The 16,868-nt window shown below is 40.7% G+C and overlaps 1 protein-coding gene, 1 long non-coding RNA gene and 1 pseudogene across 2 annotated transcripts in view; 1 reads left to right on the top strand and 2 right to left on the bottom strand.

Moving 5' to 3' along the window:
* Positions 1–620: 620 nt before the first annotated feature.
* On the bottom strand, positions 621–890 carry LOC122240797 (annotated as a pseudogene).
* A 4,890-nt stretch (positions 891–5,780) lies between these two features.
* The window catches only part of LOC122240897, a 63,688-nt gene continuing 52,600 nt past the window's right edge, over positions 5,781–16,868 (bottom strand). The window contains exon 4 of the long non-coding RNA XR_006220667.1: positions 5,781–6,025. This is a non-coding gene — a long non-coding RNA (uncharacterized LOC122240897). The remainder of the gene's footprint in view (positions 6,026–16,868) is intronic.
* The window catches only part of ACMSD (aminocarboxymuconate semialdehyde decarboxylase), a 54,168-nt gene continuing 43,333 nt past the window's right edge, over positions 6,034–16,868 (top strand). The window contains exons 1-2 of the mRNA XM_042994321.1: positions 6,034–6,090; positions 12,191–12,235. Coding sequence (XP_042850255.1) covers positions 6,034–6,090; positions 12,191–12,235 — 102 coding nt within the window. The remainder of the gene's footprint in view (positions 6,091–12,190; positions 12,236–16,868) is intronic.

The following is a 16,868-nucleotide window of genomic DNA, read 5'->3' on the forward strand; positions in this document are numbered from 1 at the left end:
TTGCCTACTTTTTGTTTCTTTTTTCCTCTCTATTGCCTTCTTTTAAATTGATTTGGGGTGGTGGGGAGGTACCTGGATGACTCAGTCAGTTAAGCGCCTGACTTTGGCTCAGGTCATGATCTTGCGGTTCATGGGTTTGAGCCCCACATCAGGCTCTGTGCTGACAGCCTGGAGGCTTCAGATTCTGTGTCTCCCTCTTTTTCTGCCCCTCCCCTACTTGTGCTCTGTCTCCTTCTCTCTCAAAAATAAACATTAAAAAAAGTGTTTAAAGAAATAAAGTATCTTTAAATTGATTTTTTTTCTTATTCCGGTTTCCACTTAATGGGGTTGAAAGTTGTATACTCTGTGTATATCCTTTTAGCAGTTACTTTTGAAATTTTAGCATGCCTGATTGTGGTAGGCTGAATAATGCTCCCCACTCAAAAGTTTCCATGTCCTATTCCCAGAACCTGTGAAAATGCTACTTTATATGGCTAAAAGGACTTTGAAAATGTGATGGTGTTAAGGATTTTAAGATGGGGAAATCATCCTAGGTTATCTGGGTGAGTCCAATGTAATTATGTGATTTTTTTTTTAAGAATTTTTAAAATTTTAATACAGTTCAAATCAGTGTGCAGGGTTCATTTCAGCTTCTTTACTGCCAAACCTGGGGGCAGGGACTGTTTCAGTTTCTCTGCCTACTCTTTGTCTGTGATGACCAAAGCATAAAGGTGTCCTCTGCATCGGACTTTAAACTTCACATTATCCTTATTTCTCTTGATCTTGACGGACTTGGCATCCTTTTGTCTGGCTGTGAGCAGAAACTCCTTGATTTCTTCAATTTTGCAAGGCGTGGTCACAAGGGGTGCAGGTGAGCGCACAGCAGGCAGCCCGTAGTGGATTACCCCGGATTACCCATCAGAGCCCACATGAATCTTTATACGAGGGAGATAAAAGGGTTAGAGTCAAAAACTGTGATGACAGAAACTGAGAGAAGGACTGCAAGATACTACCTGGCTGGCTTTGAAGATGGAGGAGGGGATCTGAACCAAGGATACAGACAATGTCTAGAAGGCAGATAAAGCAAGGAAACAGATTCTTTTCTAGAACCCTCAGCAGGAACACAGCCCTTTTAGACATCTGACTTCCAAAACTATAAGAGAATAAATTTGTGTTGGTTTAAACCACAAAGGATGTAATCTTTGTTACAGCAGCAATTGAAAACTGATATAGTTTTCAAAAAGAGGGTAACAAATACAACAAAATGTGAAAGTGGCTTTGGAACTGAGTAAGGGGTAGACACTGGAAGAGATTTGAGGTATGCAATAGAAAAAAATCCTAAATTGTCTTGAATGGACTGTTAATAGAAATGTGAATGTAAATGATTCTGCCAGTGAATCCCAGAAAGAAATGAGGACTATGGTAGAGAAAGCCTATATTATGTAAGATAATATGTAAACCATCATAAATAGATCATTGACAGAAATATGGTGAGGGCTCAGAGGGAAATGAGGAGCATCGTAGAAAGTGAAGAAAAGGTGATCCTTGTTATACAGTGGCAGAAAACGTAAGTCAATTGTGTGTTCTACAGTTGTGTAGAAATAAGAATTTATAAGTTATGATTTATAAAGGAGATATTCGGCTGAGGAAATTTCCAAGCATGTTAAAGGTTCTACCTGGTTCCTTCTTGGTACTTATGGTAAAATGCAAGAAGAAAAAGACAGATTGAAAAACTAGTAAGAGGGGCACCTGGATGGCTTTCAGTTGAGAATCTGACTCTTGACTTTGGCTCAGATCATGATTCCAGGGTTGTGGGATCAAACCCTATGTTGGGTTCCATGCTGAGCATGGAGGCTGCTTAAGATTTTCTCATGCTCTGCCACTCACGTTCTCTCTTTCTCTAAAACAAACAAACAAACAAACAAACAAACTAGTAAGAAAAAAGGAATCAGGACTGGGTGATTTAGGAAATTTTCAGCCTATCCATATTGCAAAAGATGTTAAAATTAGGAGATTTGCTGGCAGGAAAGCATACCTTGGAGAGAAAGCCAAAAGTATGATTGGACAAACTTTTGCAAGTAATAGAACTCTGAAATGAAGACATTATCATTGTTATTACTGGCATTATTTTAAATATTTAATATTATTTAGATTTACTTATATGATTACAAGTTTCTCACCTTCCCACTTATTCTTATATTGCCAGAGTCTTTTTCCCTCCTTTCCAAAGTACATCATTCGGAATTCCTTAAGAGAAGGTCTGTTGGTAGCAAACTCAGTTTTAACCTGAAGATATGTTTATTTCTCCCTCATCGTTAAAATTAAATTTTACAAAGTAGATGATTCCAGGTTGACAGTTCATGTATATCAGCCTTTTGACTATATTTTCTATTGTCTTATGGCTCCCATCATTGCGAGAAGTTGGCTGTCAGTCTAATTGCTGAGTTTTTAAGGCGTTAATTCTCTCTATAGCAGTTCATAGGATCTAACCTTTATTATTAGTGTTTTGTAGTTTCACTACAAGGTTTCTAGAAATGAAATTCTATTAATCTTTCTTGATTAGTTTTTGATAATTTTTGGTTCTTGGATCTGTTGGCTCATCAGTTCTGGAAAATTCTCAGCTATTATCTCTTGTGTTATCTCTCCTCCTGTGGGAAATCAAGTAGACATGTCCTGGGTTAGGAGATTATAGGGAATGCATTGCAAAAACAGCAGAAAACAGCCTCTGGTCTTGCTGAAAACAGAGGCCATGCTTTGCTTATCTAGTTAATGTATTTCCAGGTGGCACTCACTTTGCTTAACTAGTAATATATATCTACGTGTTAGGTCCTGCCTATACTCATAAATTCCTTAGGCCATGTTATCACATGGAATATTTTATCCTGTCTTAACTCATTTTTCTGCACATTTTCTATACGTTCTTACTGGCATGTAGCTCACCAATGTATTGCTCATTGTTTCCCTAAAGGTATGCTCAATAAATACGGGAGCTTGTGACTAGCTTGGGAAGACTTCCCTTAGCCCCTCTTTCACCTCTGTTGATTTGCATGGAGTCCTTTCTGCCATTCTCAGCCTTGTTGGACAAAGCCAAAAGCCAAACCCACATCCTCCAACGTCTCTCTCCTCTCTTTTAGCACTTTTGTCAGACTCCTTTTAGACTTTCTTACTCTATCCTTTGTACTCTGTGATATTCTTAAATATGCTCAGTCCCCTCATGTCTCTGCACAAGTCTCTCTTCCCATTCATTAATTCTCCATTCAATTATGTCTATTTTGCTGTTTAATCCACCCATTGAGTTTTTTACTGAAATTATTATGTTTTAATTTACAGAAGTTTTATTTTGTCCCTTTTTTTAATGCTTATTTATGTATTTATTTTGAGAGAGAGAAAGAGAAAGAGCAGGAGCAGGGGAGGGGCAGAGAGAGGGAGAGAGGGAGAGAGAGAATCCCAAGCAGGCTCTGCACTGGCAGCACAGAGCCTGATGTGGGGCTTGAACCCACAAACCATGAGACCATGACCTGAGCCGAAATCAAGAGTCAGAGTAACTGACTGAACCACAAGGTGTCCCTATTTTGTCCGTTTTCAAATTTGGTCAATCATTTGATAGTCTCTCATTTTTTAAAAAACATTTCATATATAATAAACATATCCTATGCTTAACAATTCCAATATATATGTCCTTGGAGGCTTAAATCTATTATTTATTATTTCTGTGGACATTCCCTTATGGTGGCTTTTTTCCTCACATGTGTATAATTTTATACTATGAGCCAGTATATTCTTGGCCTTATTCTGTGGCAATACTGAAGGGACTAAGTTGATATGCTCTCCTTCAGGAAAGATCTCCATTTTCTCTTTCTGGGCATGAGTAGAAATAGAGTAGTCAAGGATTACCAACCTGGTACCACTTTAATTAAAACCTTCAGGGGTGCCTTGGTTGAGCACCCAACTCTTGATTTTGGCTCAGGTCATGATCTCATAGTTTGTGAGCTTAAGCCCTGCATCAGGCTCTGCACTGACAGCCCAGAGCCTGCTCAGGATTCTCCCTCTCCCTCTCTCTCTGCCTCTCCCTGGTTTATGCTTTTGCTCTCTCACTCTCTCTCAAGATGAATAAACATAAAAAATAAAAATAAAAATAAACCTTCAGTACCTGTGTTTGGATAATACTTCTCAAAGAAATTATCAAAGAAAACTGTTATTCTCTTCTTTTTCTTCCTTCTTTTCTCATCATGGAAATAGATGTCCTTACAGACTCCCTTTGTTGACCAGTGGATTTTTTACTTCTAGTATATTTATTTGCTAGGGGTCTAGCCCCTTCAAGAATTCTAGTTTAATGAAGGGGTCTCAGTTTTGTACAACTCATGGTATAATATCCTATTAATCTGTGGTATATTTATCCTCAAAGTTCTAGAACTCTGACTCTACACTTCCAGGGTTCAAGTTCTGTCTCTATCACTTATGGTGTGACCATGGACAAGTTACCTAACTTCTCTGTGCTTCAGTTTCCTCTTCTATAAAATGGATATTGATAATAGTTCCTCTTTCATAGGACTGTTACAAGGAATAAATGAACTGATATGAGTAAAATGCTTGGAACAGTGCCTGAGCCATAGTGCTCAAAAAGTGCTTCCTTTGGGTATTAGCATGTGCCTCCAGGTTGATTTAAGGCTCACTTACTCAGTTTCAGCTCATTGAACTTTTTAAAAATGATCTTGAGGATTCCTGTATTTTTTTTTTCAAACTGAGCAGCACTGAAAAGAATGTTTGTTATAATTTATCCAGAATCTAGTTTAACTTGTTATAATTTACCCAGATTCTAGTTGAAAAGAGTATTTGTTACAGTTTATCTGGAATCTAGTTGAATAGCCTAGTAGGAAGGCCATGACTTAGTCCCTGTGCTGTGGAGACTGAAATGAAGGAAGCATCCCAAAGGAGTTTCAAGGCTGTGCCAGGGACCCCAGGTCCTTGAATATTTCGAGCTTTCCAGGAATAGGAAAGGTTAACATGGAATAACAAAGGGCTGCTTTGTTCTAGGTTCTCTTTAGAGGCATGACCATGAGCCCCACTTTCTGCTCCAGTGGAAACCCTCTCCCAACTGCTTTGACAACTCCCAGCGGAATGGCTACTTCGTTCTTTCCCCTGTACTTAGGCAGCATACAATCATCTATTACAACATGTGCATTATTTTACCTCATTCAACCTTATATCCTTAGCACATAGAAGTTCTCAATAAATGTTAAATGCATGGTGAACATATGAAAGAAAAAGACAATGGAAGAAATAACATGTATGAAGGATGGGCTCTTTCTCTGATTTAACAGTAAAGGTAGAGACATCTGGCTGGCTCAGTCAGAACAGCCTGAGACTCTTGCAATCTTGAGTTCAAGCCCCACATTAGGTGTAGAGATTACTTAAACAAATAAAACTTTTAAAAATAATAATAAAAAGGTAAAAGTAAAGGTGAAACTTCACCCACAACTTTTCAACATGCTAAATCTTCATGAACAAGCCAATTGATCAATATTGTTTAAAGACATAAAGGTAAATAGCTGAACAAAAAGCAAAAGCATTAAAATTGGTTGCTTCTGAGAAATGAAACCAATGAAAAGTGAGTCAGTGATCTATTGTTTTTTAAAAACCCTCTGTACTATTTGATTTTTAACCGTGTCCTATTTTATTTTTTACTATGTATATCTTGAAAACAATTGAAATATTTAAAAACAAGTATTAGCCAATTTTGGACCTGTTGGAAAAAAAAGCACCCAGCAGTACATTTGACCTTATGAGGTTTAGTACAGTCCTTTATTTTATTTTTAAATTTAGTACCCAGAGTCCCGATTACCAAAGAGTTGATGACTCAAAGACAAGTTGACAAATAAACAGAATTCTGAACTTTAATAGGGCAGCTCCAGTGGACCTAGACGGAGCCGAGTAGGCCTACTGACTGGTGCCAGAAGGGGCAACGTAAATCAATTAACTCCATGGTTTTTATGGAGATCTCTTGATACCAAAACTTCTTTCTTCTTTACGTGCTTCTCCTCTGATCCTGTGGAGATGAAAATTGACATCCATAGTCATATTCTACCAAAAGAATGGCCAGATCTAAAAAAGGTAATGGTGGTTAATTTACTGAATTATTTCTGGAACTTTTCCAGGGTTTCTTACTGCTTCTACTACAGATCTATCTCTTCTTTGGGGAATTAGATGTTAAGTTTCTCTGCTCTAGGAGTGATGTAAACTTATTTGCTATCTCTGATTTCTTAGTCTTTAATAATGACTTTTACATTTGTTTTGAAAGAACACTGATCAAAGAAATAAGTGCCTTCTCAAAATCCCCTTTTCCCCTCAAATGAAGCATTCTTTAAAATTTCTGGCCAATTTAAGTCAGGCAGTTTTACTTCCATTTAAATCACATATTCAGCTGCTTGGAAGATACGTGCCAACTACAGAATTTAAAGTTACAGTTTCAAGTAAAAGACTATTAAAAAATGGAATGTGATAGGCTTCCAGGACTTCTAAAACACATCTCCTTTCCAAAATGTTTAAAATAAGTTTTAGAAGCACCAAGACATAGCTTTGTGGGATTTTTTTTTAAAGTCTATTTTAGGACACTGTCTGAAACCTTTCCTTTTGATGTTCTTTAAGCTGTAAATCCTTGTTATGAACTAGAGAGTAGGAACATCAAAAAAACCCTAGAGAAAATGACATGAAGCCTTTGTACAATGAGTGTCTCTTTCTCTGTATTTCTCAAAAGAGGGAAATTTCCTTTTGTCATTAAGAACTTTTGAATGAATACTAAAAGAAGGAGGTGGAAACATGAAAGAAATTTACAATTGGCTTGAGTTTTATTCAGGCTAAGTATCAGGTTTTATTCAATCTTCAGCCTTCTCTAGTATTTTCATGCCACTGATAATGTTTCATCTTTTTTGTCCCAAGTGGAGGAAAATGAATTAACCCAAACTCTAATTAAAATATAGTTTATTGTGCAAGTAAGTGGAACTATTTTTTTCTCATAGTTGTCTCCTGGGAGAATGTTAATCTTATTTCTTCGTCCTTTGGCATTTTAAGTAAGATAGATGGTAGACATTTTAGACTGAAAAATACAAATGATGCTGAACCATCTTTGAAAGGGTTTTCTGCTATAGCAGGTAGTGAAAACTAACTGCACCAACTGACCCTCCAGAAGGGGTCTAAGTGCCTACTTGGGAACTTGCTACTCTGAATGCTACTGTCCTCATCATGTTTTATTAAAGTGTAAACACCACTTCACAAGATTAGTGATGAAAACCCATAGCAGCCTTAAAAGGTACCTCTTCTTTGCTGAAGGGGAAAAACTTCCTACCTAGTATCCTGTGCCACAATTCCACCTCCTGTTATCTGCCTCCCACCTGGAAGCCTGCCTCCAGTTTGAGCAAAGAAGTTCTCATCAAAAGCTGATAATTTCTAGGTGCCCTCACCTAATGCAGGGCCCTAAAGGCAATGTTAAATCTGCTTAGGAAGCTGAAAGATACAGAGCTCAGGGAGGCTATAACCATAAGTGTGTGCCCTGGAGACTTCTCAAGCACACTTGCTGCTGGCTCTTTTTCCCCCTTCTCCTTCTTAACATCTACCTGTCCCCTCAAAAGATGGGAGGGGCATTTGTCCCAATAAACCAGGCTAGTAGTCTCACATGCTGTAAGCAGATAACTGATACACTGAATAACATTGATGACATAATGATAGTAATAATAACCATTATACTCTTATACTTCCAGGAAGCAATACATATATTTGATTCACATAAAATCATGTGAATTGCAGATAAAATTTATATTATTAACCTCACTGGACCAATCAGGTAACTGAGACTCAGAAATGAGCCTAGAATCCCAGAGCTATATGGAACCATGGTGGTCCCTCTTTCCCCAGTGCCTTTCTCGACACCAGACTGTTCCCCAATTCCCCACACTCAATAAACCCATGGAGGGCCTTGTCAAAGGGTCATTGGAACCTGACTTCAACCCACAGGTCAAGCAAGTGGATCTGACATGTGATAGAAGTTTTCATTTGATTGCAGGTATAGTGCAATAGTGATGAAATAACCAGCAGAAAACAGTTCTATGTTTTCAAACTGGGAGGAGTGAGATAAATAAATAGACATGTAAATAGTGCTAGTATCCTTCTCCCTCTCTCCCAGTCTATATTGTCACAGTAAAGTGAGTATTAAAGTGATGTTAGGCAAGAGCACAATTTCCTTGGTATTCAGGCAGTTCAATAATCACAGTAGATTTTCCTTTGTCTTCAAATTGTTTCTTAATGGGTAAAATATTATTTCAATACATCAGTCTCTGATCTTTTCTCATCACGTTTTCAAACTTCCCAATAAAAGAATGAAAAGAAGCCGGTACTAGTTTTATTTTAGAAGATGAAGCCTCTTTGGAAGAACTAGTATCTGTTTTCCAACTTGCCATTCCTCATTAAACATTAATGGACACACCTCAATAACCTTGGCCTCTTACTCCAGTGAAGAAACAGGAAAGCAGAATCAACATTCCTGGATTGATAATTAACTAATGATTACAAAGGATTAGGATTTGAGAAATGTTTCCATTTTCACTTGCTAATGATGACTTTACTCAGACTTACAGTTAAGATCCTTAGGGGGCAAAATCTATCTGAGGTGGAAAGAGCATATTCAGGAGGTTCTGGATTAAATTGTTTCTGATGAATCAAGAGACCCACTCTCTGCTGTCATAAACAGGAGGATGGTGGACCAAGGAACCATGGTGAATGTTGTTTCAGGTTGATCCACAATGAGATTATTCACAGCAACAATGATGATGATAAGGTCATGGCTTTCTCCTTCAGCAAGACTTTATGGACCACCTACTATGTGCCCAATAGTAGGATTTGCAAAGATTCTCCTAGTTTTAAATGGGGTCAAAAGTTCTGGCCTTTACTTAAAAAAAAATTATATATTTACATTTTTTTTTTCATTAGCAATGATTTAATTACACTTGATCATTGTAAGGTTATAGGAGTCAAAATCCCAGACATAGTCTGACTTTCAAACAACCCCTCTGAGGAAATAGATACCTGTTTTTATCACACAGGAGGTTCCTTACTCACCTCATGGAAGTATGAGGTCCCCAAGACAGTAAAAATGCCATTCAGTTCATCCACCTCTGATTCATACAAACCAATTTCAGAAACACATCTTTTGTATATAGAACTGAATTCCCTTGAATTTTTTAGTTTGGTTTTTTATTGTCATGCCCTTAAATGCCTATGGGATACTGGTCATTGTCAGTCAAACATTTTCAGACAGTAAATGCTTCTAGGCATATGCTCTCATCACAATTCTCAAGGTCATAAATTTCAGACCCCAAGCTTGGTTCAACCTAGGATGACAGCTGTGGAACTATGTAGAGCCTGGACTTGGAGCAGCTGCCCTAAATAGGTTAGGCCTTTGCAGGGGGCTTAGGAGAAGCACAGAGTATTCAAATTTTGTGCTTCCCAAGAAAGGGGAAGGAGGAACACAGGGTGACACACCTAAGGATAAAATAGACTGTCACCACTATGCTACCCCCAGTGCTGTCCATCTGCCACCCCCACCACCGCCAAGCTCACCAGCACAACCATCACCACTACCACCTCACAACCTCTCCCATTGCCAATACCGCCACTGCCATCCCTACAAACGCCACAACCATCGCCATCACCACCTTTGTCACCACCTCTCCCACCTCCAGCACCACCAATGCCACTGTCACCACCATCATGATCACTGTTTGCATTGATGAGGCCCTTTCTATAAGCAGGGTCTGGAGTCAATAGCTTTCTATGAATTTTATCTTAATGAATTCCCATAAAACCCTATGTCATAGCTACAGCTATCAGCCTCATTTTACACATAAGGAAACAGTGACTTTGAGATGCTAAGTTACCCCAACAAAGCCAATGATAATAGAAGTGGCTTGTCACGTGTGACAAGATCCCTTTGTTCTGCCTCCCTTTGCTTTTCTGTTCTTCCTCCAATGGAATACTTTAGGCTGATAGCTTACGGGTTAAAGTTCCTTAGCAAATTAACAAAATGTAAGAAAAAGACTGAGGAAAGAGGGAACAGAGAAGGAAAGAAGAAAAGGAAAGAAGGAAATAAGAAAACAAAACTTTTCTTCTACAGTAAAGTAAAATTTCAATGGCAAATTTTAATTTGAGAGAAAGTTTGTTAACTCTAGAATGTAACTGGTTGAGGCTTTATTCCACCCCCTCCTCCAATATACATCTCTCAGCAGCTTTAGCCAGGAGAAGACAATGGGGGAAGCACTATGGTATCAAATGCATGAAAGGAGGAGAGTGGGGTGGAGGGGTGCAGGCAAAGGAGAAACTGGGTACGGAGGAGAAGCTAAGGCCCCTGGTGAATAGTTTCTTCTGCATGCCCACCCTACTACTCCAGGTCCCCTATTGTCACTTAGGAAGGAGGCAGGTAGACTTTCAGAGCTAATATGATTATTTGGAGTTAGAACTCAAGAACAGACCTTATGCCAAGGTAGAATAAAGCTGGTACAGAATTGACCAAATCTTAAATCTGACTGGCAGTCCCTGGTCACAGACACAGAGACATACAAACACCCTTGTGCTGTAGGCGCAGACCTCCCCTCTCAGTCTGGAGGTGAGAGGGCTGCTAGGAAGAGAACCTGCCAAGACCTGACTCCCTGAAGACAACTTCCCTGTAGCATGGCATAAGAACCAACCACTGTTATCTGGTCTCATCCAACTACAACAAGCAAGAAGTTGAGCTAATGTTCAAGTTCCCTACCCATAACTACTGACCAGAGTGTTGATGAGCTTCTCACACCATTGTTTCTGGCCCAATACATTCCCTTCCTCCATCAAGAGGCACTCATCTGAAGCATGGAAATACAGAACATTGGAAGTTACTCTCCAATATGATCCCAGACTATCTTTTCAACCTCCCTACTTAGACACCACCTAACCCAAGTTGTGCTTTTCCCGACTCCCAAAGACTTTGTGTGTTACTCAACCACAGCAGGTCTCACACCCCATAACCCTTTAATACTTGCCAGCCCAGCCCCACATGTTCAAGCCTGTGTTCCACACAGGCTGGAAGTGTCCTTTTATTTTCTCTGCCCTAGTAAGGCTGGTTAAGTGTGGGGGTTCCTTGAGGGTTTGAAGAATGAATGAACAAAATGAGATTTTATTTATTTGTTTGTTTTAGAATAGGGGATTTTTAAAAGTTTATTCATTTATTTTGAGACAGAGAGAGAGAGCACAAGTGGGAGGGGGCAGAGAGAAAGGGAGAGAGAGAATCCCAAGCAGACTCCACACCAGCAGCACAGAGCCCGATGCAGGGTTCAAACCCATCAACTGCCAAGATCATGACCTGAGCTGAAATCAAGAGTTCAACCAACTGAGCCACCCAGGCATTCCATGAACAAGTATCTTTTAATGTTAATCCTCATGTATTTATTTTTAATTTTTTTAAATGTTTATATTTGAGAGACAGAGAGAGAGAGAGAGAGAGAGACAGTGCGCAAGCAGGGGAGGGGCAGAGAGAGAAGGGGTCTGAAGCAGGCTCCAGGCTCTGAGATGTCAGCACAGAGCCTGACGCAGGGCTCAAACCCAGGAACCGCAAGATCATGACTGGAGCCTAAGTTGGACACTCAACTGACTGAGGCACCCAGGTGCCCTGATGTTAATCCTCATTTAAAAACTGCAACCTAGGGGCACCTGGGTGGCTCAGTCAGTTGAGCATCCGACTTCAGCTCAGGTCATGATTTCACGGTCTGTGAGTTTCAGCCCCGTGTCGGGCTCTGTGCTGATGGCTCAGAGCCTGGAGCCTGTTTTAGATTCTGTGTCTCCTTCTCTCTCTGACCCTCCCCTGTTCATGCTCTGTTTCTCTCTCAAAAATAAATAAACATTAAAAAAAATTTTTTTTAAATAAAAAATAAAAAAAAATAAAAACTGCAACCTAGATAAAACTAGCATTTCTATGATACACAATTTTCTTCCTGAATAAATATATTTGAGGGAAAAAAGTAAATTGACTTAAATATCAGTATCGAAAAAGTGATACATGGGTGTCAGGGCAGAAAATGGGAAGGTCATAATCTGAAAGATTGGAGCTCAGGACCCTCTGCCACAAGAATACCCCTTTATTGCAGTCATCCCTATTTTGTTCCTCCAGCCTGACTGTGCTTCTCCTCCACAGAGATTTGGCTATGGAGGCTGGGTGCAGCTCCAACATCACAGCAAGGTGAGTTTCTCCAAAGTGTGTATGTACCTTGGACCAGGGACATCCTGAGCCTGAGACGTTCTTGCAGGCAGGCCTCCAAGGAGCTCAACTCAGGTCCTCTTACTGACTTTGTAGTAGGCAAGGGAGCAGCACTGAGTTTCTCAAAATGACTAGGAAAAATGAGGGTGACTTCAAAGAGCAGGATTTAGGAAACTAAAACTGCAATTTGAGAAGCCATTAAGAAATCTCTTTTTTTCCCTTTCTTTTTTTTTCCCTCTGCCCTAGAATCAATTTTAGCATTTATTGCTCTGCCTCAAGGAAGAGAGGTGGGCTCCTTCCATAGGTTATTACATTATATTAAGGCCAACCAAATAAATGGCACAGTTTAAGTTTGAGCACAAGCTGGAGAAATTAAACACCGGAGACAAGGAGGAGAAAAAGCCATCGCTATTAAGGGTTGAGTTTGGTAAGAGGAAAAGCAAGAGGAGGAAGGGCTGGGGCAAAGCATTCTGCAAATAACAAGGCCCACCTAAAAGTGAGCTGAAGTCTAGCCCTGCACACAGGTCAGGATTGACTTCACTTTCAGAGGCATTTTCTGCTCGGGTGGAGCTCAGAGGGAACATTCCTGAGCTTCCCGCTAGACATAGACAGGCCCTGGGAGCACACCCTGGAGGAATTGTGGTCTGAGAGGACGCAGTTACCATGTGCAGAGGTAACTTGGGAGGAATGTAAATTTGGGGGTCTCACCCCAGATCTACCAACTCAGGGACTCTGAGGGTCAGGATGGCAATCCGTTGTTTTGACAAGCCTCTGGGGATTCTGAGAACCACTGGCTTAGACATTCATTCACTTACTCACTGATTTATATTGACTCCTATTTTGTGTTAGGCCCACCAGTCTAGACACCAGGAATATGCTGGTGAACCAGTCTGAGACACTTGCTGCCCTCATGGTGCTCAAATTCTAGGGGATGACAAATGTGATCACTACAGAGAATGGAATGAAAAACAGTGCTGTGGTTGCAAGTGACTGGGGAAGATTCACTGGGCTGGCTGCTCAGGCAGCCAGCTAAGACTTAGAAGACAGGAAGGAAAAGCCTGGGCAAGTGTCCCTGGATGAGGAATAGCAGTTGCAAAGCCCACCAAATGAGAAAGAGCTGTGTTCAAGGAACGGAAAGGAATATGCCTAAATGTAGTGAAAGAGGGAGACGATAGAAAATGAGATTGGTGAGGTAGGCAGGGGCCAGGTCATGGAGGGATGCTGGGGACATGCTGCAGAGTCTGGATTTATTCTCAATGCACAGATGCTCTGGAGGGTCTTAATGGCTTAAAAAGACCACCTTGATGGCTCTGTGGAAAATGAACAGAGACAGGCAGAGTTTAGGGAGCCAAGGGGTGTGAAGAAGCCAGAAAGGTGGGCAGAAGCCTCATCAGACGGGGTCTTGAAGAACAGGTGTAGGCCTTTGTACTTGATCCTGAAGGCAGTGGAGAATAAAGAGTTTTGAACATCAGAATCTCTGGGTGGCTCGTTTTCACCTTCATTAAAGAATACCCACTAAGTGCTGGTTTAGACACTGTGCTACACTCCTCCCATTAAAAGTGCTAGTTCTACCCCAGGAGCTGATGATCTCAGCTGGCCTCAAATCTGCCTAAGGAAGAGAACAGTCTGGGTGGAGCTGATTTCAAGGCTACTGAGAAGCCCCAAATGCAGGACTGGGAAGTCTGTGATTAGTTTTGAAGTCCAGTTTGTAACCTTGGTACTGCATTTGAATGACTTTCATTTCATTTTGTTTTTATGTCAAGAGATTCATAAACAGGGGCGCCTGGGTGGCTCATTCGGTTGTGTCTGACTTCGGCTCAGGTCATTATCTTGCGGTCTGTGAGTTCGAGCCCCACATCAGGCTCTGTGCTGACAGCTCAGAGCCTGGAGCCTGTTTCGGATTCTATGCCTCCCTGTTTCTCTGCCCCTCCCCCACTCATGCTCTGTCTCTCTCTCTCAGTCAAAACTAAATAAAACATTAAAAAATTTTAAAAAAGAGAGAGAGAGATTCATAAACAGTAAATCTCCTAAAGAAAACAGGAACGAAAACATTTCATATCTACCACCTACATATTTCCAGCAAAATTGGATACAATTAAATAGAACAAACAGTAACACTCTTCTTCCCTCTCAAAAACAAATCAAAACACAACAGAACCAGATCTGTATTTTTCATAATTATAGTGGTCAGGGATTACAGTCACTGGAAAAACAACTTGCAAATGTAAATAAATATGGAAATTAGGCTAAGCAATGAGAAAATCCAGTATTTGGTAGTTGAAATTTCTTTCTGTTCTCCCACATTCTTTTGAACAAATATTTTGTAGCCCCCATGACTGATTTACCTCAGAGACTCTTGTCCTCTGAAAAATCTTTCCAAAACATTTCTCTGGTCTTCCCCATGTGTTTGTCTTCTTAACCTTTGGTTTTTCATTGCTCTTGGAATGAATCGAGCTTTGTTCACAACTAAAACACACCATTTGTCATTTGGTTGAGTATTTATAAAAGTATAGGTAGCAAGTCAGTTTGCATGGCCTCCTTTCAGAGCCGGTGGGGGGAGAACACTTGGGAACATTTCAGAGGGTAGGCATGGGGTCCTTTACAAATCCTTGGGTCAGAAGCATCAAGAACATCCACTGAGTGCTTTTCAGGCCCTTGGGAATACAATACAGACATGCGTGCACATGCACATATACACATACACATTATTTCTATCTGTTTAGCATTTTCACACATACTATTCTGCGTGATCTCATTAGGTTCCTGCTCTCAAGATTATTTCCCCCATAAAGAAAAACCTGGAGCACCTGGGTGGCTCAGTCAGTTGAGTGTCTGACTTTGGCTCAGATTGTGATCTTGTGGTTCTTGATTTTGAGCCCCACCTTGGGCTCTGCTGTCAGTACAGAGCCCACTTCAGATCCTGTCTCTCACTCTCTCTGCCCCTCCCCTGCCCATGCTCCATCTCAAAATAAATAAACATTAGAAAGAAAAAGAAAGAAAGAAAGAAAGAGAGAGAAAGAAAGAAAGAAAGAAAGAAAGAAAGAAAGAAAGAAAGAAAGAAAAAAGAAAGGCCTACCCAGTTTTTCACCTGGGTCCCAAGCTCAGGACCTTCCATCCCTATAGAGTTGAGATGCATTCATCCTCCTGCTGTGGATGTGTTCTCCATTCTGGAAGCTCCCAGAACCCCATGCTATTGGGATTCTTTGGAGGCTTTCTCATGTAGACATGTTCAATTATTAATTCCATTTCTAGAAGTGGTGGGAGGACTGGAAATTCTAAGCTTCTCATCATGGCTTGGTCTTTCTGATGACCAGCTGCCATCCAGGAGCCATCCAGGAGTCTACTCAGAGTCACATCAATAGAACAAAAGATGCTCCTGGTGCTCTACCACTTAGGAATTTATGAGGGTTTTAGCAGCCCTAAGTCAGGGGTTCAAAGACCAAATGTTAAAGTAAGAGATGCTCCTAGGGTTCTTATTACTTAAGAAATTACAAGGGTTTCAGAAGCTTTGTGCCAGGAACCAGGGGCAGAGACCAATAAATATTTTTTCTATTATCTCTCATTCCGTCACTGGGGAGCCAGGAAGCCACTCAAGTGGATAAAGAACACACAGCTCACACAGAATGCTTCAGATTCTGTCTCCCTCTCTCTGTCTCTGTCCCTCCCCAGCTCATGCTCTCTCTCTCTCTCTCTGTCTCAAGAATAAAAAAATAAACTTAAACACACACACACACACACACACACACACTTTTAATGACACATGCAGTACCGGTCATTTGAATACCAGCCATATTGGAACTTATTTGTGGATAGTATTAGAATTAGAATGTGAAGAGCACCTGAGTGGCTCAATCAGCCAAGCGCCTAACTTTGGCTCAGGTCACAAGGTTCTTGAGTTCGAGCCCCACGTTGAGCTCTGTGCTGACAGCCTGGTGTCTCTCTCTCTCTCTCTTTTTCAAAAATAAATAAGCATTTTTTTAATTAAAAAAAAAAAGAATTAGAATGTGAAAACCAGAAGTGCCACAGATTAGGGTCCCTGGAAATCAGACTCTGAGACAGAAATTAGCATGCAGGAGGTTTATCAGGAAGTGTCGGACAATGGACACCAGTGGGAAGTGAAGAGAACGAAGCAGGATAGAACAGAAGGCAATGTTGAGCTGTGATGTTTCAATGGAGCCTCAGCCAACCCTACCTGGAGCTCTAAAGCTAACCTTCAGAACTGTCCCAAGTTGGGGGTGCGGGAGGACAAAGAGAGGGGCCTTTATAACTCTGTCAACCAGTCATTGGAAGTGGGCTGCCCTGGAAATGAAGCAGGACCTGGAGGGAGGGAGGTGACTCTTCTCAACTGAGGCAGTCTTCCTATCTCCCCATAGGGGCTGATAGCCCAGAGCTGTTGGCAACACTCCCAGAAGCTAGGAGAAAAGGTCTTTTATTCCTGCAGGAGGATTGGAGCAGCATATTACACCATCCTGGGAAGAGACCTTACACATCACTTACTCTAAACTCTTATTTTATAGTTAGTATCTGAGGTTCTGGGAGGTTAAGTGTTTACACATAGGATCCTGGTCTCCTGACTTCTTCAATACCATGATTTCTATTATGTCATGGTGTTCTG

The sequence above is a fragment of the Panthera tigris genome, chromosome C1, assembly GCF_018350195.1.
Source record: "Panthera tigris isolate Pti1 chromosome C1, P.tigris_Pti1_mat1.1, whole genome shotgun sequence".
NCBI classification, from domain to species: domain Eukaryota; kingdom Metazoa; phylum Chordata; class Mammalia; order Carnivora; family Felidae; genus Panthera; species Panthera tigris.